Raw genomic sequence first — 22,936 nt, 5'->3', positions numbered from 1 at the left:
ACAAGCCTTTATTCAAACCTTAAGAAATTTTCACCAAAAACTCTATTTCCATAGAGTTTACTTTGGCTTTAATTCTCCATTCACCTGATAATAGTTTTGAGCAACCAAATATATTACGTGAATCACAACATGACATAGAACGCGTTACCATTTAGACCCGCCAAATTTGACGCATGAGTCCCACCAAAAAATTAGATCATAGTTGAGGAAAATTTTTCCATAACTTCTAAAACCCTTTTCTAACAATCATGATATCTTAATTTCTAATATCTTAATTTCTACTATTGTGTTTCTTATGCACTAATTATGCTCATTTGTAGTCAGAGAGGTTCTTAGAAATCGTGATACCTTAATTTTTACTATTATGTTTCTTATGCACCAAGAATTATGCTCATCGTACGAGGGATTCTTATCTTCATTTTCGATACACATGATTTTATTTTATTTTTTAGTTCCTAGCTTCATGTTCAATAATTGCAGTACGCTCATGTAGTTAGTCTTACGACGCTAGCACCACGTATCAGGATGTGCTATTTTGGGCAACAAGTATATTATCGTATTATATTTTTCTCTCACGTACATGTGATGTTTATAGTTGTGAAACTTACATCTATGCAAAAGAAAAATACACTAATGTGATCTACACGTTATATTAAAATTGTATTTAAATCATGAATTTAGATAAAGAATAAATTTTTTTTTGATAAAAATGTGAATAAATTTAAGTTTCAAATTTTTATTTTTTTTTTCATTTTACTTACCTTTTCTATCTAAAAATAATTTAGCTTGACTGACAGTGACTCAAAGTGAAAGGAGGATGAGGAGAAGTGACTCTTTAGTGGTGTTTTAGGAAATTTTTTATTTTTTATTTTTTAAAATTTTTAGTGATTTTTTTTTAAAAAAATTCAAAATGTTTTAAATTTCTAGATTCAGCTCAACAAAATTAACCCAAAAAAATTCAGAAACAACAAAAATAAACCAAAATAAGTAATTTTTTTGGTCTTATTTTCGTCTTAAGTGTTTTGTTTTGGAATTTTTTTTTTTAAAAAAAAATTTCAAATTCATCGCGATAAGAAGGATTAACAAAATATAAAAAAATTAACATGATTTTTTTTTAAAAATCACTAAAGACAAAAAAATAAAAATAAAATTAAAGAAGAGGTCGCTTTTATTTTTGGCTGCCAATACTATGGAGACATTTTATCTGCCTCATTTATTAGGTGGAGGAAAAGTTGTCTCATTTCAATTCATCTGGTTCAAAATTGAGAAGTATGATTAAGGGTTGGATTAATAAGTGGGCTATTTAGTAATTTTTTGTTAAAATATAAAGTAAAAGTATAGAAAGTATTTGAGAATTATGTTTTGGCTTTATACGAAAAATATGCAAAAATTGAGAGAACATAAATAAATTTTGGACTTTTTTGTATGATTTTTTTTAGAGTTTGTTTGAGAATTGATTTTTTTAGTAACTTTTTGATTTTTTATGACTAGACGGTCAAAAAAGTTGAGAAAATGTGTTGGGTTTTTGTATTGAATTTTTGACTTTTTGCTAAAATGTTTACTTTCCAAACATGCTCTAAGTAATTTTTTAAACATTTTAGATAAAATACTAACTTCTCATACAACTCCTTCAATAAAACTTGTTTAAAATTGCCTTGAAAAAAAAAAAAGAGTAAAACAACTTATTTACAATTTCGTACGGCGTCACAATCTATTCCACATTTAACAAATTCGTATGTGAAATATTTAGCATTAGATGTTTGTAAAACAATATTTACAGTCACTTTATAGACTCTATAACAAAAAATAATCTATTAAAGATAGTTTTTACGTCTGAAAAATAATAAATAAGAATTGCAAGCACTAATAATAAATAAATTATATATATATATGTACTTAATGTTTATATTAAAATTTAAACAATTTAATTTTTATCACCCTACAAAATGATAAATTTGAGAGCAAAAAATAAAAAATAAAAAGGCGCTATACCAAAAAGAAACAGGAAACGACACCGTATCTTTTCGCGCCCATACGCCAAGTAAAGAATCCTTAGCAAAAGAAAAGATTCATAGGATCTGGTGAGCTCCAATTGCCTGCTTCACAAAAAACATACGCACCGGTTGAGAATATATATCTACACGCCGCCTAAATTCCAAATAAGGTAAATTACACTATGTTGCATTTATGTTTAATCATTTTTATATTTGGGCAATTAAAGTTTATTTTTTTGTTATTTTGCCTATTCATGTTTGAAGTTTTTTTTTTTCAATTTAATTTAAAAATTAACTTATTTTTAAAATTAGATAAAAAATAATGCATCGACAATCACGTGATATATAAAACACACATTTAATACAAATTTAAATCTTAATATAATAATATATTTTTTTATACTATTGTTGGCACTATATTATTTTTATTTGTAAGTAAGACACATGACATACTCTTACACACTAGGAAGTTGATGGAAATTATGAAAAAACATGGAACACATATGGAGAAGATGATAGAAAAGTAGGTCATAGAAGGATCATCATGGAATATGAAGTAGAGGAATTGAGAAATCATGAAAGGACACATATCAATACAATAATAAAGCTGGAAGAATAGGAAATAAATAGCTATTCATGACTACATTGTAGCCCCCAACAAATTCAAACTCTACGTCTTTTTCATTTTATTTATCTTTAAATTTCAGCATTTGCTTTTCAAGCCCTGCACTTATATTTCATTGAAGTATATTAAGGGTTGGTTTGGGAAGTGGGTTGGCTTTTTGGCTTTTTAATTTTTTTAGCTATTTTAGCCTGAGCTAAAAAGCTTGATTTGGGAATGATTTTTTGGCTTTTTGACTTTTTTGACTTTTTTTGTAAGAGAAGAGTGTGATGATTATGGGTTGGATGTGATATTTTGTTTGTTATGGCTAAAATAGTATATTTTGTCTTTTGTGGCTAAAATAGCCAAAAAAACCCACAAAACCACTTCCCAAACGGTGCTTAACTCTTATGATTTCAGAACTTAATTAGAGTTTCGAAATTACCCTTGCTACAGGTAACATTTGTAATTGTTTATTCATTTAATTAATTATATTTTTTGCCTAATTTTTTCCTTCCATTCTCTTTTTTGTATTCAAGTTAAAAATATCAGTTCTTCTTTTAACACATCACAATAAAGTTATCTTCATTCAGATTAAATGATCTCATCACAATTGTTTGATAAATTTACTTATTGAATATCTATAAAAAAAATTCAAATCCTTACTAACACGTTCTAATTACATTTTTAACTCTCGAAGTGTCAGAATAGCCAACAGTTATGTAGAAATTAACATGATTTTTTTTTTGGTCTTATTTTGAATATAAGTTAATTTAAAAAAAAATTAAGAAAAATTTGAAGAGCTAAATTAAGAAAATAATCAAATATAAAAGGGCAAAATGTAATTTACCGTTTAAAGAGATTCTTAATTTTTTATACCAACGTGTTGAAAACTGATTGGCACACCCATCTTGCTTACGTGGTCGCCCTCACACCAAATCAATAATATCGAACCAGTACATGACACGTAGTCATTTGTGTTTCGTTGAAACAGTGCCTTGCATAAATCTAAAGTTTCACTCCACTTTCTTTTTCCAAAGTCATTTTCCCACTTGGATTCTCTTTTCTTGCAAACACGCATAAAAGAGAGAAAGCGAGAGAAACCACAAATGGAACCCCGCGAAAATAGCCACCACAGCAACAAGAGAAACAGATCAATGTCGGATACCGAGTCACAGACGAGTCAGTTCGACTCGTTCCACTCCCCGCTCCGATCGGAGTCCCCTTTCCGCTCCGACGACCCGGATCCGCCCCCCGACGAGACTCCGGCGAAGTCCAAGTCGATCGTCGCCGTCGACAAGTACTTCTCCCCCGTCCGATCTTCCATCCACAAGAAGAATCCGGAGAATTTGAATTTTAAACAGCCGCCGGGGAAGGCTCCGGAGGCGTTGCCGGCGCCGGTGGTGGTGTTTAATCGGTCGGTGAGGGAGGAGGTGGCGGCGGGGGTGACGAAGGTGGGCGGCGGCGGCGGCGGCGATGGAGTTTATGGTAGGGGTTTGGAAGACGGGGTGGGAGGAGAGACGAGGTCGAGGGCGGCGGTGACGGCGATACTGCGGAGGTCGAGTAGAGAGATGATGGTGAAGAAGGCGGAGTTAGGGTTTAGGGTTTGTGAGGTGATTTTGTGCTTGATTTCGTTCTCGGTTATGGCTTCTGATAAGACTCAGGGATGGAGTGGTGATTCCTTTGATCGATACAAGGAATACAGGTGCCTTTAACTTTTCTCTCTTCTCTCTCTTTTTAACAAATCACTCTAAATCTGATATAATTTTCTGAAATAAAGAGTTTGGCTTTTGTTTTTGTTAGACTTCATTTTATTTTTGTTGTTTCTTTTTACCATTGGGGGTTTCCAGTGCTCAATTGAGTTTTAATTACTTCAATTTTTATTCTTTGATGTTATGCTGAAATTCGGAATATATATATATATATATATATATGTATATTATATGTAATAAGACCCCAAAAAAAAAAAAAACAACAACAAAAAAAAAAAAATTATGCCTATGGAAGTTGAAACATTAGGATACAATTCAAAATAATTGAGTTTAAATTCAGGGAGTGCTTACTTGGTGGGCTATTTCGAATTTGAATAAATTTCCATATAGAATTGGACTGAAATTTGAGTTGAGAGGACTATGTGAGTCTCTCAAGTATTCCTACTGTGAAATTCCAGATGAATGGTTTTGAAATTTGTTCAAGTAGCTTAGATGTGGCTGATTGTCAGAACAAAAATAATAGGGGATTTGGGCTGTCCTGTGTTTGGAATAAATTAGTGATTGGGTAAGGATGGCCAATCAATTTACAAATTGAAAGCTATGGCTGACAGTTGAAATTTCTTATAACAAACAGATTAGAGGAGAGTTAATAATACTAGGCTATAAATCAAATGGCTTTCTACGAGCTCTTAAGTTATGGCGTTGCTTTTGCCCAACTATGTAAGAGACCTTCCGACTGAATCACTCCCCTACCTCATGTAACTTCCATCTTTCCTACCCGTGGGCAAACTCCCCACCACCACCCCTTCAAACTCCCCACCCTTGAAATCCCCCCTTCATGGATACCACCACAGTACCACCACCTCAGCTGTGCAACCATTATTAACTTAAGAAGCATGGTCACGGACGTACAAATTTTCAAAAATGTGCAACACAATGAGTCGGGGACTAGGGATGACAATTTGAACCCGATCTGATGGGGACCTGACCCCCCGACCTCGAATTGAGCGCTTTTTTCCTAAAAAATACTCCCGATGGGCTGGGGATGGTATTTAAACATAAATCTCAGATGATATTCGGGCCGGGGACGGTGATACATTTTTCAGCCCCGCCCCCCCGCCCCCGTCCCCGTCCCCGTCCCCGTCCCCGTCCCCGTCCCCGTTTAGCCCCCGATTTTTATATATATGTGTGTGTGTTTAGAGTTTAGTGACTCACACTGTCACACACAAAACAACCTCTCCTTTCTCTTTCTCTCACACACGACCGCCACTCCTCTCCCTCAGTGTCGGTGGAGTCTCTCACACACGACCGTCGCTCCTCTCTTTGCTCCCTTACCGCCGCTCCTCTCTCTCCCGTCAGCGTCGGCTCCTCCTCTCCCTCTCACGGTATCTCTCTCTCTCTCTCTCTCTCTCTCTCTCTCTCTCAAGGACGAGATTTTTGGTTTTTGTTTTCAGATCTGGAAATGATGAAGATGAAAATGAAGATATTATTGTCAATGAAGATGATGTTGTTGTTGATGAAGGTTTTTTGCTTTTGTTCTTGATGATGATGATGTTGTTGATGATGATGATGATGATGATGATGTTGATGCTGATGTTGATGAATTGTTGTATTTTCTGAAGTTTTTTTTTTTTTTTTTTTGCCGGGTAATGTTTAGGGTCGGAGAAACCCGATCCCTATTAGGCGGGGGCGGGGCCGGGGCCAGTGGCCAGGGCGGTGATAGGTTTCCCGTCAGAGATCGAGCTCAGGGACGGGAAAAATTCGACCATCGGGGATCGGGGACGGGAAATGTGATCCCCAGCCCGCCCCGTTCCGTTGTCATTCCTATCGAGGACACATGCAAAGCATATTATATTATATAATTGTTATGTCACTAGAATAGCATACCATGATTGATGAATTGATAAGAATAAATATTTGACAGATAATATATATATATATATATATATATATTTAAAAAGAAAAATTCTATTCTTACATAAAATTCATATAAAAAATTTGACAAGAATGATGTGATATTGTTATTCTTGTAAATAAATTCATCTTCAATAGTGTTTTAGTTTGAAATGAAAGGTTCACAGTGAGTCACATTATTATATATGATTTTTTTTGTTTGTATAACATTACTCATTTAAAAAATTGGTCCCTAACGTGTACCAACATGTTGTCAGCATGTCCTCAGCATCCCTAGCGTGTCGGACACATGTTCGTGTCAGACATTGGTATGTGATTTATAGAGAGGTGTCCATGCTTCATAGTTATCATCAACACCATCCTGTAATGTCACCAGCCCTGTCATCACTACTAGCCCTCTCCCTAACCCTCACCCAATTAAACTCCCCAATTCTAGCAACTCCGCTGCCACCCCCGCAGCTCTTCCGCCATTGTCAACACCACCCATGGATCACCATTATATTAGCACCACCATCATCAAGATTCAAGACCACGACACCCCTTGAAAACATAGAGCATCTCAACCTTGATCCCCACTCCTTGAACACAGAACAACGTCAAATAACATCAAGCCAACAATGGATACTATTAAAAATTTCTAGCTGAATGAGTGAGTTTTTAGTTGCACCATTGGAAGAACTCTACTGGTCAGGGTGGTTGCTACCTCTGGCGACCTTGGTTGCATCTGCACATCACATTGAATTTAGGCTGCCATCTAGTGTTCCCATTGGTGGAGTGTCTCTAGGGGAGCAAGATGAACTCCATAATAGCATGAGGCGTTGAGATTGGGGTTTTGGGGTTGAGGGAAAGGAGTGAATGAAGATAAAGGGTTGGGCTAGATTGGTTAGGGAGGTGGGGGTAGGGGTTAGATATTGGGGTTTGAGTTCCGATTGGGTTTGGAAACTTTTTAAAGAGAATTCCAAAGCTATCCCTTAAACTTAATGGTTGGTGGTAATTGGACCAAAGTAAAAAATAGAGCATACTTTATGGGGTGAAAGTGTAATTTACCCCAAGGTTTTTTTTTTTTTTGGGTAAATTTTTTCCCCATTCTATGGCTGGAGCCTGGAGCCTGGATTTAGCATTTAGTTAAGGTTCAGTGTAGGATTTAGGGTTTTAGACCATACTGTATGGATTGAAACTTAATTTACCCTTTTATTTAAATTTCTTTTTTCCCCCATTATATGGCTGGAGCCTGGATTAAGCATTTAGTTACGCCAAATCACATACTTCCCTACCACTTAAAGTAGATTATTGGTACCCTATAAGCTTTGCAGCGATTTATTGATTTAAAGGAAATGAAACTTCCCGAGGATTATATTGATATCATGGATCAGGGATCTCTCAATAGAGTCTTTGATCTATAGCATCATTAACTATTATTATTGGATTGGTATTTCCATAATACCTGGATTCCAATCAAATTTTGCTTTTATCTATTAGAGGATTACATTCTAATTATTTTAGTATTTTTTGTCATTGATATATAGAACCCACCAAAAATCCTCCTTAAGTGCGTTGATAAAATATTTCTGCACTATTTCCAAAATATATATTCGAGTTATTCCATTACAAGGGGTCATTGTTTGGTGAATTGGTAAAAGCTAGCCAGTAGGATTCGAATTTGAGTTTTGTGTATATTATGCCAAAGTTTAGGCTTGTATCCTGTCTACCTTTCCCAAGACCCTTGGGCACCCATACTGGGAATGCCAGTTATTCTAGTCCTATTAGGCCTTTTCTTCGCCAGTAGTAGGCTAATGGTATATAAGTTCCTGGGTCATGTAACTGCTGTGTTCTCTTGCCAATTGGGTTTTCTATTAGTAGATAGGGATCTGGTTTCTATACCATAGAAGTAACTTGTTTACTAAGGTACTTATAATTCTATTTTAGAAAATTTTCCGTTACCTTGCATAGAAGGCTAAAGCATGTCTTCAAGTCTTTTGGCCAAACAACTAATTTTTTTTTGTCTCAAAAGGTGTAGGAGAGGGACTCTGTCAGGGGAATCATTAGAACTTTGTCACAATAATTTTTATTTGTATCAAACAATTTATTTATTTATTTTCTTTCTTTTTAGCATTACATGTTCTATGCTGATGCTAATTTACTGCTACATCGGTACGGAAGACTCGGCCCAAACACTTGATGTGTTGTACTTGAAATCATTGTCAGTTGTTTTGTTGGTGCAAAACAACTGCACTCCGTCTCTACGATCTACTGAAACATTAACTTCCAAATTGCAATTTTTTTCTCATTTGATGCCAATAATGCACATTTTTGTTTTAGTTGTTTTTTCATTTTATTTGGTATTCCTCATCCATTCTTCACTCTTACAATTTAAGGTGTTGACAGACCCTAATTCATGTCAGGTATTGTGTAGCCGTGACTGTTATTGGATTTGTATATTCTGGTTTTCAAGCATGTGATCTATCCTACCATTTGATCTCTGGGAAATACATCTTCTTTCACCCCCTCCGTTATCACTTTGATTTTGCAATGGATCAGGCAAGTATTTCATTTGCATTATGTATCGACTATTTTTTATTCTGCTGTTGCTCACCTTCATGACATGAGAGCAAGTATACTGTTGTGTCATAATTTAACTTTACTGGTGATTGGGTGGACCCCAGTTGATTCAGGGTTCTAAAGTTTTACTTTCTGTAAGCATGCCACAAAACACCAATGTTTTGTCAAAAACAGTGAATAATCTAATAACCAGCTTTGGTGAATCTGTACTGTGCCCCAGTTAGCAGGTTTCGTAAACTATCTGTGAAGTGTAGTATGTAAGGTGAAATTAGCCTAAATTCTTGTTTGAGCGGAATGCGAGCCTTTTATGTTGAGGTTGGTGATAAAAAAGAAAAATTCAAATTGCCGGAACCTTGTGTACTTTGTCAATTTTTTTAGTTATCAAGCACTAGTTATAATAAGACTATGGTGGGCCATCTTTTATTTGTTGGACCATACCTTCTGATTCGGTGAGCTCTGTCATTTATCTCTGAGATCTCCATTTTTCAAATAAAGTTGGTTGTTCAAGTCCTAATTACTCGGTATGTTGATGCAAGTTTGGCGCTCTCACCTGGGTCCATCGGGTTAGTCTTAGCACTGATTGGGTATGATCAGTTTGTTTGGTTTTATGCTTGTTTCAAGGGTCTGGTCAAATATACTCTATTTAGCTACTATAGGGCCATGACCTTGAATTGGGAAGCCCTTCTATGCTTTTAGGTAGAAGCTTGTCCAAATAGTTGAACCTTGACAATTATCAGCTCCTTTTGTTGTTTGGGGAAACTAATTTGTGGATGGGCTTGGTGCCACCCACCTGTCCTTGAGCTTTAGTATCTGCCTGCAAACTGCATGTATATGGGCGACACCCTCGGTTTAAATTATCAGATCTTGAAAATGCTTTCAGTACATTTTTGGCCTGTTTGGATTGAGTGATTTGGATAGAGAAGGAAAGAAATCGATTTCTCTCGGTCCTAATCACTAGTTTGAATTACTGAAGAGGAGAGAAATGAGGGACAAATGGAGAGAAACATCTTTCTCTTAAAACTTATTTTTTGAATCTCTCCAAAAGTGGAGAGATTGGCAGAGGGAAGAAATAAGGAAAGAAGTCACTTATTTTCTCTCAGCTTAACCAAACAATAGGAAGAGAAAACACAATCTTTTATCTCTTTGAACTTAACAAATCATTTATTTTCCTTTCTCTCCTGAATTCCCATATAGACTGAAGTTCATGTTTGCTTACTAGGACTGAAGTGTTTTGTTGATTTAACTGGCAGATTCTGGCATATCTTCTGATATCAGCATCATCAGCAGCAGCCACCAGAGTCGATGACTGGGTATCAAACTGGGGTAAAGACGAGTTTACACAGATGGCTAGTGGGTCTATCGCGATGTCCTTCCTGGCATTTGCTGCATTTTCCCTTAGCTCTCTCATATCCGGCTACAATCTTTGCAACCGCACCACCACCTAATTTCTGCCAATCGCCATATGTGCTTTCTTTGGTTGGTTTTAAGGCCGGAGGGAATGCACAACCAGAACGTGGATGGAAACAATTTCTGAAATTTGTACAGATGGAAACATTGTGAGAGGTTTGTAGCATTTTTTTTTTCTCTTCTTCTTTTCATTACAATGAAGGGGGATAAAGTTTGTAAACATTAGGGTGTTTGGATCTCTTATGGAAATGAAACTATTCCACCACTGTATTTAACAAAAATAAAAAAAGCCATATGATTTTTCATTGCATGTAAAGCCATAAGGGCCATATTTTTTTGTCCTCCTGGATGGATGTTAATAGTGAATTACATCTTTGTAATTCACTATGTTTTTTTGTATCCTTCTTGTTTAACCCTCTTTGGTGCGTGACCATAGGAGCTCCAATGTTTTTTGGGCAGGCTGGATAGGAGGGGCTTAGACTGGCTTAACAATGCGTGAGTATTGCACACACAGAATTCACGAACGTTTCTATTCACGAGCCTAATAGTGTTTGGTTTACCATTAGAGGTAGAGGTTAGCATGGTCCGGATTGATTTAGGATGAAATTAGGATCAATTTGTTGTTTATGATTTCATAAAAATTGGAATAAAAACAATTCATTTAAATCATGAAACCAATTCGAACCAAAATCATTTAAATACAGTTCGTTTGGAATCATAGTTTCACACAATATGTTCACAAGAAAAAATCATAAAACATTCACCAAACTAGTATTAAACAAATATTGTTCAATATTAATCTACTTATGATTTTTTCGAAACATAAAAATATTGTTCTATCAATTACTTAAACAACCATAATATCTAGTAAATAAACATATTGTTTAATATGTAATATGTATAAAACTCCCATCAAATAAACATTGTCGTGGCAGCAATAATTATAAAATTAAATTTATGTTAAATAATAAAAAAATCAATTCTAGTGACATAGAAAAGAAAAGAAAATTGAAATGATATGAATTTCGGTTTGATTTTATATATAAGAAGGTAGGATTGTATGCATCAGGGTGTATGGTAGGTATATGGCTTAAGTTATATATGGTCTGATTCGATTCCAATCCGGAACCGATCCATAGAGATTGGCTCTTCAATTTTTCAAATCAGGACGAAACCACGGATTAGAAAAATCAAACCAAATTTATCGGATTAGATTGGACCGGTTCAGTTTATCAATTTTTTTAGATTCTTTATTCAGCAAGCCCTAGATGTGCGCTGATCAATTTGGTGAGAAAATCATAACCCAAAACACCTTTGGTGGATTAAGAAATTTTCAACGTCAAAGTTAACGAATTAGTTGAATATTTTGACAATTTTAATCCAACCGTTTAAGCAAGTTAGTCAGTTATTTATTTCGAATTTTAATACAAAATTCACAAATTAATTGAATTATATTTCACAAAGTAGTATACGAAACAACCAATTTTAAAAAAAAAAAAAATGCGATGAAAATGATAAAGTGTTTTTAGTAATTCTGCATGTACATGTACGCTTGTTGGATCAATTTCTACATGCTTTTCCTGGCTGCTGATAAATTAGAGGTTTTTTTCTTTTTCTTTTTTTTTTTTTGGGTTCTCTCTCTTCACTTTAGAGTGACTTTATTCTTTAAAACGCCGTGCATCAAAAAGCTAGTTTCACCTTTTTTATTTAATTGAGGGTCATATTAGACCCATTATGTACCTAAAAAGCTGATATATGATGTCTTTTCATGCTCAAACTTTTTTAATGATTGATGATAAATGATAAATTTCGAATCTTTGATTACTGTCTTTCATCTCTTCTTTTTACATTGTGGATCTCATAATAGTATTAAAAATTGATTGACCATGGTGTGACATATTATTTCTCATTATTCATCATTTAATACATAATTTATAAGTGGTCTTTTAAATGATCAAAGAATTAATAGTTCTGTTCTATTTAAAATGAGAATGAATTAAGGTTATGAATATATAATTATAGTATGAGAATCGAGTTAATTCCATAATTTTAAGTTCATTCTAGGTTCGTTTAGGAAGTGGATTAACCTTTTGATTTTTTGATTTTTTGACTATTTTAATTAGGAACTAAAAAGTTTCGTTTGGAAATAATTTTTTGAATTTTTTAACTTTTTGTAAAATAAATAATATAATAATTATGAATTAAATGTGATGTTTATTTTTTACTAAAATAATCTTAAATTCACCCAACTTATTCTTCCCAAACGAAGCCATCTATCTGAATCAGCGTAGAATAAAAATATTCTCATTTGTTAAGGGGTTTTCGTAGGGCTCATCAAATGGCTGGGCTTGCAGGCAAGACTTGGGACCAAGCAAGACTTAGGACCCAAGATTTAAGATCATATTGGCTTCGTTTCAGAAATTGAGTTGCTTTTTAATTTTTATTTATTTTTTTATTTATTTTTTGATTATTTTAGCTTGAATTAAAAAGTCTTTTTTGGGTTAGACTTTTTAACTTTTTTAACATTTGTGAAAGAAAAATAAAATAATATGATTTGAATATGACATGTTATCTTATTGATTTTTTAACTTATTATATTTGTTTGTAACTATTTTAACATTTTAACTCTAAACCCAACATGTCAAGCGAGGGCAAAATGCAATTGTGTTAGTTTGTGATTAATATGATGAGGTACGATTTTTTTAAAAAAAAATTAAGTTATTTTTTATCATTACCCTCTCAGTGGCACAATGTGATGGTTTATGATTCATATGGAGTGGTAAGAAATCTTCGCCTTTATTTTATTTTTTATCCTTTTATGTAATTGCATTCTTAGTCATATAATATGGGTAATGTTAAGAATATTAAATTTTTTACCAAATAAATGATCAAATATCTCGTGTGGGGTTCACAATTTTGTGGACCCCATACCCATATAAGACATTTAGTCATTTATTTAGTAGAAAATTTGAAATCTATAACTTTTTTCATATGATATATTAGAATTCTGAAAAGTGTGCACACAATTATAATAATTGTGAGATTAATAATTTCCCTCTTAAAAAAAAAATCTTACACATGCGCGCGCGCACACACATATATATATATATATATATATACTAGTGGGTGGCACACACGATGTGTGTGCAATTTAAATAAGTAGGAATAAAACAAAATAATAATGAAATTAATATTATAATGTGTACTTAGCTTAAGTGGTATGAGTCCTCGTACTTAAACCCATAGTCATGGGTTCAAGCATTGCCCATCTCTTTGTTTAACTTTTTTTTAAAAAATAAAAAATACTGCCACATGGCATGAGGAGAGTAAAACTTGAGGACACCATAAAAGGTGTTCACTTTATAATAACTAGTAGGTGGCACACACGATGTGTGTGCAATTTAAATAAGTAGGAATAAAAAATAATAATAATGAAATTAATATTATAATGTGTACTTAGCTTAAGTGGTATGAGTTCTCGTACTTAAATCCATGGTCATGGGTTCAAGCCTTGCCCATCTCTTTGTTTAAGTTTTTTTTAAAAAAATAAAAAATACTGCCACATGGCATGAAGAGAGTAAAGCTTCAGTGGTCATGGGTTCAAGCCTTGCCCATCTCTTTGTTTAAGTTTTTTTTAAAAAAATAAAAAATACTGCCACATGGCATGAAGAGAGTAAAGCTTCAGGACACCAAAGTTCCTGTTCACTTTATAATAGTATAGATATAGATAGAGGATAAGAAGCTCTTTTTTCCTATGGCTTGTCATTTTTTTCCTATTTTGCCCTTAACTTATTTTGAAATTGCCTTTTTTTATCCTTTAGTTGGTTGGTGAAACAATTTGAGTGGTGACATTTTGGAAATTATGTAAGACATTTTGGTTGCTTTGGTTGGGAAGATTTGTTTTGGGTTCCCTATTTTGCCCTTAGCTTGTTTTGGAATTTTCTATTTTGCCCTTTTATTTTGTATAATTTACTAATAGTATAACAATGGGAATGAAGATTTTCTCATAAATATGCAAATATTCTAGTCAATTGTAAAAATGAATCTTTTATTTTCTTAAAATTACAAATACACCCATAATGTTTGTTAAAAATATGAATTAGTCATATAATAATACAAATTACAACTATCGTTTGTTAAAAAATAAATAACTGCTCTCCTAAGCAATAATAAATTATCAAAATTGTTCATTAAAAAATATTTCTCATATCATTAAAAACTATTAATTGACTTAATGCTTTATTTATTAACAAAATGGTTAACTAAAAGAGATTTTTCATATCATTAAAAATTGTTAATTGACTTAAGGATTTATTTATTAATAAAATTGATTATTTGTTATGCGAGTATGATTTATATATTAATAAAACGGGTCATTTGTATATATATATATATGTATATATATATGTATTCTCTCCTGCTTCTCTATTAGTTCAATTTTTATTTTTATTTTTTTTTTGCAGTCCTAAAATGTATACTTTATTTTGTTTATCTTTATGTCTTCACACTTAGTCTTACTGAAAAAGAAAATAATATAATTATGTTAAAATGGTAGGACTTATTATATTTTTTCTAATTGTTATTATTTATAATACAATTTATATAAATCTAATGATTTATTCTATTTAATTTCATAAAATAATATTCTTATTTTTAAAAATTATTAAAATACAAAACTTAAATATGCTGTAATAGTAGCCCGTGCCTTGCAGGGGCCTTTGTAACTAGTATATATATAAGAGCCGCTTAACTGCTTGAGATTCGCCTTTTCTTTTCGATTTTGCTCTTTCATTTTGAATAATTTATTAATGGTGGCATATATGTTGAGTAAAGGTTTTTTCGTAATTATGTAAACATTCTTAGTCAATTATGCAACAGATTTTTCAGTAATTACATGAACATTCTTGGTCAATTATGAAATATAAATCTTTTATTTTTTAACAAATCACAAATACACCTATAAGATTTGTTTAAAATATGAATCAGTCTTATAATACTAGAAATTATAACTATCATTTGTTATAAATTTTAATTTAACACAACACTCAGGGAAAAAAAAAATCATTCTCCTATGCAATAATAAATTATCAAAATTGTTTATTAAAAAATATTTCTCCCCTAAAAGAGATTTTTATTGATAAATCCCATTTAGAAGTGTTCTAATCCAAAAAGTCCATGAAAGAATTTTTTAACCCACTTAGTCCCATGTATTTATACTTTTTGTCCATAAAGCCCTTTTTCTTGATTTGTATTATTTTCTTAGACTCTTATGTCCTTATATTTAACGTTGATATTTAATGTAAGGGGAGAAGAGAGAAGGGAAAGGATCAAAGCATAAGAAATTTCATATACAAATTAAATAACATTAATGTTATTATTTTATATTATTATATAATGTGAATACATTTTTTATTGACAACACATTAAAAATAATGTGAACATTCTCTCTCAACTGATGTGAATATATTTTTAATTGACAACACATTAAAAATAATATGAACATTCTCTCTCATCTGATGTAAACGTTCACAACACCTTTCCGAAAAATTCTCTCTCATCTAATGTAGTAATATAAACGTTCACAACAATATATTTTTAATTGACAACACATTAAAAATAATGTGAGCATTCTTTCTCATCTAATGTGAACGTTCACAACACTTTTCCAAAAAACTCTCTCTCATCTAATACAGTGATGTTAACGTTCACAATATGTGAACCTTCTTATTTTTAATTGACAATGCATTAAAAATAATGTTTATAATATTTTTAATTGATATCACATTTTTATTCACAACATGTAGTGATGTGAACGTTCACGTTTGTATATTTTAGTATGAATATTTACATCATGTAATTGACAACACAATGATAAAAATTCATTTCAAATTAATGTGAATATAATGATATGAATATTGATTTCAATCACATGATGTGAATATTCACATCATGTAATTAACAATACAATGACAAAAATTCATTTCAAATTAATATGAATATAATGACAGTTAACATTCTGATGCATGGAAACTACCAAAACATAATGACAATCAACATGAAATACTCCAACATTAATAGGGGCAGGAGAGATTGAGGGTGTTTTGGTCTTCTTACCTCAAATAGGATCTAATGGAATAGTCAAAAAGAATATGGGTTAGATGGAATAAAACTCTTTAAAAAAAAATCGTTAATTGACTTAATGATTTATTTATTAACAAAATGGTTAACTGAAAATATTTTTCATATCATTAAAAATTATTAATTTACCTAATGATTTACTTATTAATAAAATTATGTGAGTATGATTTATGTATTAATAAAATTAATCATTTGTATATATATATATATATATATATTCTGCTTCTTTATTAGTTCAATGAATTATCTTGTAGTTTTTTTTAGATGAGAGAATTATCTTAGTATTTTATATTTATCTATTGAGAAAAGTTACAAATCATAATTTTTTTATTTTTATAAATTAGGTGTAACAAATCAAAAAAGAATACATATTGTACCACATAATTCTATCATATATCTAATGATTTATTCTATTCAATTTCATAGAACAATATTCCAATTTTTAAAAAATTATCAAAATATAAAACTTAAACATACTGTAATAATAGCTCATACGTTGCACAGACCTTTTCAAACTAATATATATACATATACATTAGTGAAACAAGGCTGGTGCAAGACATGGGTTACTTGCACAAAACTTTTTTTTTTTAAATTTTGATTTTAGTTTTCCATTTTAATGTAGTATTTGTTTTAATTGGAAAAAATATACAATGGAATGTTTATTGTATAATGGTTAAAAATTAATGATTTCATTCTATTTCACTAAATTTAATGACATTCGGCCTTTATTTTATTTAATTAAGTATTATTTGAGATTATTATTCCAAAATAAAATTTTTCTTATCAGAATTGAATAGAGTAGAAGACTAAACAAATTGAACTGTTCATATTGTAGGGTTTGTCGAGTATATAATCTATTAAAAGAATAAAATTAATTGGATATGTTTTGAATTGTTCAAAATTGAACTTCAGGTTATTTGTAAAAAAATCAGAAGCATTTTTATCCAATAATTGGAGAAAACAATAAAAGAAATGCTTTTTATAAAACAAGAAAAAAAATTAGGAAATTATATTTACATACCATACAAACTCTCGGTACACGCCACAAATGGTATTTGGATATAAATTTTCGAACAAATGTCAAATGTTCGAAATTAAAGTTATGAATAAAAATAAATTGTTCAAATATACATTTTGTTCAATTATTTATATACAAACAACTGCTTTATGTTCATAAATTTATATTTAAATATTTGACTTTTGATCAAATATTTATATTCGAATACTATTTGTGGTGTGTATTGAGAGTTTGTATAATGTACAAATAGAATATACGGTGTGCAAATAGAATTATCAAAAAATGATACATCAATGAAAGCCGATTTTTCCAAAATAACCCTTAAAACTCCATATAAAAACAAAAAAAAAAAAACAAAACAAAAAAGAAAGAAACCCAAAAAGACCAAATGAAAAATTAAAAAATAAGCCAGAAACAAAATAGGAAATTAAAAAAAAAAAAAACTTTTGACTATGACTGAAGCAATTTTTATACAGATAGATATATATCTGAACATGTCCAATGAAGTTTTTACGTGTAATGCAGGACTAATGAGGGGGACCTCAATTGAGTTGATGGAGGTTGACAAAGCTAAATATATAGTGTCAAAGTAATCATGGTTTATTTTACTGATAAAAAGGTTTTTAAACATTGGTCAAGAGGACAATCAATTATTCCACTCTTTGGATCAAGATAGGAATTATAAAAAAAATAAAAAATTATAGTTATTTCCAAATTTCATGCTCAGAATATTGCATCCAACCCCATTATAAAAGCTTGTAAAACAATGGCAGGCAAGCCCTTTCGAGCATCTCATAGTGGTGCTTCAAAAAATGTTAGAGATTTAAAAAAAAATTATATACAAAAATTATAAAGAATTTGTATTCCCTCCATCTCAAAATAATAGTTATTTTTAAGGAATTCAACTTTTTTTTTTTTGTAGTACAATTATTACACTTTAAAAATACTTTTCAAAATTACTCTTTGATTTTTTTGAGAATATCAATTATCATAATTAATGAATTTAAAAAAAAAAAAGCAAAATAAGAAATTCGTATAATTTTATCTTTAATTTTTGAAAAAAAATTAATATTTTGAGACAATAAAAAATAAAATAAGAAATTAATATTTTGTGACAGAGGGCATAATAGTTTTTTAGGATTCCTAACCTATTGAAAATTTATTTTAAAGTTTGTTATTCTTTGTGATTTTTTATTTTTAGTAAAAAAACTTTTTTTATATGGTTTTTTTATGCATTCCCCTAATCTAGATGTACTTTAAAAAGCAAAATATTTTTGAAAAAATGTATAAATAATATACAAACAAAAATGAAAATGTACTGATTTTTGTATTTTTTGGTATTTGATTTTTTTTGCGGCAAATTAAAAATACATCCATTGAAGTTTGCTTATATGAATTGCCTCATGTGATTTTAAAAATTATATCTTGCCCTTTGAAGTTTCTAATTTCATAACAAATTATTTATTTTATTAATGAATCATCAAGTTAATTAACAGTTTTTAATGATGTTAGAAATTTATTTCAATTAATAATTCAGGTAATTTTATTACTATATAGGCGATTGTGGGCCCCTGGCGTTTAAGTTTGGGCCCGTGGGTTCATCACAAATCCCATTTCAATGAATTGAATTATTTATTTTGTAAGACTCTTTGTATATATTATGTATAAAAAAAATTAGGTCGATTTGATAATTATATTCTTTTTTATTGATCGAATTAGTCTCAAAAAAAAAAAAAAGGGCGAATTACACTAACGGTTCTTGTAGTTTGGGACTTGTATCATTTTGGTCCTGTTTGCACCGTAAATAAAATTTCTATCAATTATAATTAGGTTTAAACTTTCTATTACGTATTATTATTATTGTCATTATTATTATGATTATGCAGGAAAATCTTAAAAGTTAAGAGAAGTTAAGTCAAGTTTTGAAGATTCAAGAAATGGAGGACAGGTGGCAATGTAAGAAGGTGAAAGTTATATGAGTGGTTAGATGATGGTTAATAGAAGTTTTTTCCTACATTTTTTTTTGTATAAATTGCCATTGATGGCTCTATTGTAAGGGGGACCAACAAATCAATACATGACTTGATTTTCATTTTTTTTTCTATCCTAAGAGTAGATCTAATCTACATAGGAGTAGTTTAAACTTAGATAAGAGTAGTTTTAATGTACTTTACTTATATTTGATTGTTCATCCAATTATTTACATCATCATATTCTTATTCTTTTTCTCATTTTTTTTGTTTGTTTTGTCATTATTTTTACTCCAAGGAAGTACTTGAATTTTCAAGGCATAGAACCTCAACACAATTGCTTGATCATTGTGTTGTTTGGTGAGATTTTGCTTAAGGCTCTGTCGATCTAAGCTTAACAAAAATTTTACTAACAATTTTTGCCACGCCTAGTGAGACATCGTCCTAACTTGGAGAAAAAAAATGATACAAATTAAATATCAAGAAATTATATCATCAAGTGGCATGTTTGCATCTTGTGCACCCATGAGTGCAAATTACCAATGGAGTGACATTGTTCAAATGGGTATGAATTATTATTGGAATGCCTCATCTTTCGTGTATAATGATTGTTAATATTATGACAATGATACTACCGTCTATTGCCAACATAATGGTATGACAAATGATATGGAAAGAATAATTCGGCGTTGTGAGGATGAAATTTATTGGCGCAAGAGTGAAATTTTGGCTCTACAAGAAAAAATTAATTCTCTTGATTGGCAAAATTTTCAAATAATTTCATCACCACCATATTTTTTGATGCAAAAAGATATAAATTACTTTGATGAAAAAACTCGTCAACTTAGTTGTCAATTTTATCAAGTTGATGGAGAAATTCAACATTGGAGTAAAAAATTAGAGAATGTTAAAAAGAACAAATTTTATGTGTTTCTAAGAGACTTTTTCAGCAAAACTCTCTCCACAAAAATCATGGCCAAGGAAAAATTAAGTTTTGAAAATGGCATGCCTAGGGGGCAATTTTTTTAAGCCATTAATTGAAAAAGAATACCAACTTCTTTTGCCAAAAGCTATTGAGCATTCTAATACAATTGGAGGATCTGGTTTTGAGTCAAATTTGATAAAGAATGTCGAACAACCGTTACAAAATGATGGTGAACATTCAATTAGAGAGTATAATTTTAAGCCAAACATGACTAAATTTGATGAACAACCATCACAAATTGATTATGAAAATCCAATTAGAGGGCATGATTTTAAGCCAAATATGGCTAAATTTGATATAAAAAAAAATCACAAAATGAAAGTGAAAATCTAATTAGGGGGTATGATTTTGAGCCAAACATGGCTAAAAATTAAGAACAACTCACATTTGATGATTTTGAATTTTACGATATTGTTAATTTTGTCAAAAGTTTTAATTTTCTAAAGTCAATTGACATTATGATTTCTGTCATCCATCAATTATAATGACTTTGTGGTTTACATCAAAAATTGATTTTGATAAAATGGTATACAAAAGAAATTCTGAATTTTATTTGTATTTTTTATATAACAGTAATGGGGGAGTATTTTGATGTGGTCACAACAAACAAAAAATTATATATATATATATGGCTAATCGGTTATAATTTTCATAGTTTCTATTATATATTTATATTCATACAACTCTTAAAGAATTCGAATACTCATTCTTAAAAAGTTATGGGGTATTGTTTGTACCATAAATAAAATTTCTATCAATTATAACTAGGTTTAAACTTTCTATTACTTATTATTATTATTATTATTATTATTATTATTATTATTATTGTTATAATTATAATTATGCAAGAGAATCTTAAAAGTTAAGAGAAATTAAGTCAAATTTTGAAAATTCAAGGGATAGAGGACAAGTGGCAATGTAAGAAGGTGGAAGTTACATGGGTGGTTAGATGATGGTTAATAGAAGTTTTTTCCTACATTTTTTTTTTTTTTGATATAAATTGCCATTGATGGCTCTATTGTAAAGGGGACCAACAAATCAATACATGACTTGATTTTTATTTTTTTTCTATCTTAAGAGTAGATCTAATCTACATAGGAGTAGTTTAAACTTAGATAGGAGTAGTCTTAATGTACTTTACTTGTATTTGATTGTTTATTCAATTATTTACATCATCATCATCTTCTTCTTTTTCTCATTTTTCTTGTTTGTTTGGTGTACGGGGAGCAAATATTCCGGCGTGCCCGTATTCCTTTCTTCCGAGCTCCGTCGATATCCGATCACCTGCGAGCAAATAACGGTGAGCTACCCGGCGGTGTGTGGCCGGAAAAACCCTTCGACGGTCAAGTTAGCACACACCTTAGAGGGAATAGAGAGAAGGGAGAGAGTGTTTTAGTGTAAGGATTTCTTACAGAGATGTTCGTGTTGCGTATGGGGGGCGCAGGCATGCTTTTATACCTTCTGAGCCCCATATCCACTCCCAGTCATCTCCTGACACGTGGCTCTGCTATCCCATCTGTCAGCATAAACCATGCCATTCACCACCTAACCTCAACTGCCTGACTTCACAGCTGGAGCTCGGCAGCCGAGCTGTTCTACCTCGGCCATGTCATGCTTCAAACCCATGCGCCTAGCCGGACAAACACATGAAGGACCGGGCTGGGCGGCATCTCGGCAAAGCCTAGCCTGGGCTCCTCCTTTGGTTGGCCTTCTCGCCGGTCAATCAACTACCACGGCTGACCGCGCCTTTCCGGGCGCCGGTCTCTCGGTCTGTCTGGTTTCGACCATCCTCGGGCCGAGCATCCTGGTCTGACCGGTCACTTCCTGGCCGAGCAGCTTCCGTACGGTCCGGGGCGGCACACACTCAGTCCAAACTCTGCCCGGCCCAAGTTCTGGTAGCCCATTTCCGGGCGGATAGTTGATCAGCTCGGCCCCATACACCGTTGGGCCCTCAACCTGCTCGGCCGTCACCTCGGCCGTCACCTCGGCCCAACTCCAGATCATAAATTACCCTCTCAATTGCCCCTTAATTCCGTCCACGGAAGCGTGACTGGGATTACTCACTTCGACCGAGATAACATTTCTCCTGTCGTCAAGTCGCCAAGCCTTCACCGAGCTAATCTGCTATCCTTCCCCGGTCATGTTCCTCGGCTTACAGCCTTTTCGTCGAAAGTAGCTCGGCTGGCTCTTCGTCTCTTCATCCCGTCGCTTCAATCCTGACGTAGCCATAAATGGGGACACGTGGCGAGCTCCCATTGGTCATCGAGAAGCCAACCCGCCGTTCTTGTCAGATTTTGAATTTGGGCGGTCTCTCATGCTTACAAATACATGACCCCCATCATTCCATTTCTTCCTACTGTTGCTTTTCTTCCTGCCGTTGTTTTTCTTCCTGCCGATTCAGTGGCTCAAGCCATTACCTCAGACTCGACTGCCATTTCTCATTCTTGGAAGAACAGCCCCCATCCTCCAAAGGTAAGGTTTTCGATCCCCCTAGTTGCTATTTTCTTTCATTTTACACACATTAGGGTATAAAAACGTAGCATTTAGGGCAAAGGCCATAGAATCCGTCCCAAACCTCCCACTGTTCTTGGTGTTCTTCGTCTTCTTGAAGAACATTGGAGAACTGGGGCAAACC

The 22,936-nt window shown here is 32.2% G+C and overlaps 1 protein-coding gene across 1 annotated transcript; it reads left to right on the top strand.

The window, feature by feature from the left end:
* The first annotated feature begins 3,572 nt into the window (after positions 1-3,572).
* LOC114262692 (CASP-like protein 4A3) lies at positions 3,573-10,503 on the top strand. The gene is made up of 3 exons (XM_028203064.2): positions 3,573-4,300; positions 8,624-8,759; positions 10,031-10,503. Exons 1-3 carry the CDS (start codon positions 3,705-3,707, stop codon positions 10,223-10,225), a joined length of 927 nt encoding a protein of 308 aa, XP_028058865.1. The 5' UTR covers positions 3,573-3,704; the 3' UTR covers positions 10,226-10,503.
* The last annotated feature ends 12,433 nt before the right edge of the window (positions 10,504-22,936 follow it).

This window comes from Camellia sinensis, chromosome 4 (genome assembly GCF_055761805.1).
Source record: "Camellia sinensis isolate YWXY chromosome 4, ASM5576180v1, whole genome shotgun sequence".
Classification (NCBI taxonomy): Eukaryota; Viridiplantae; Streptophyta; class Magnoliopsida; order Ericales; family Theaceae; genus Camellia; species Camellia sinensis.
The sequence above is the reverse complement of the archived record's forward strand: the minus strand, read 5'-3'. Positions and strand labels throughout refer to the sequence as shown.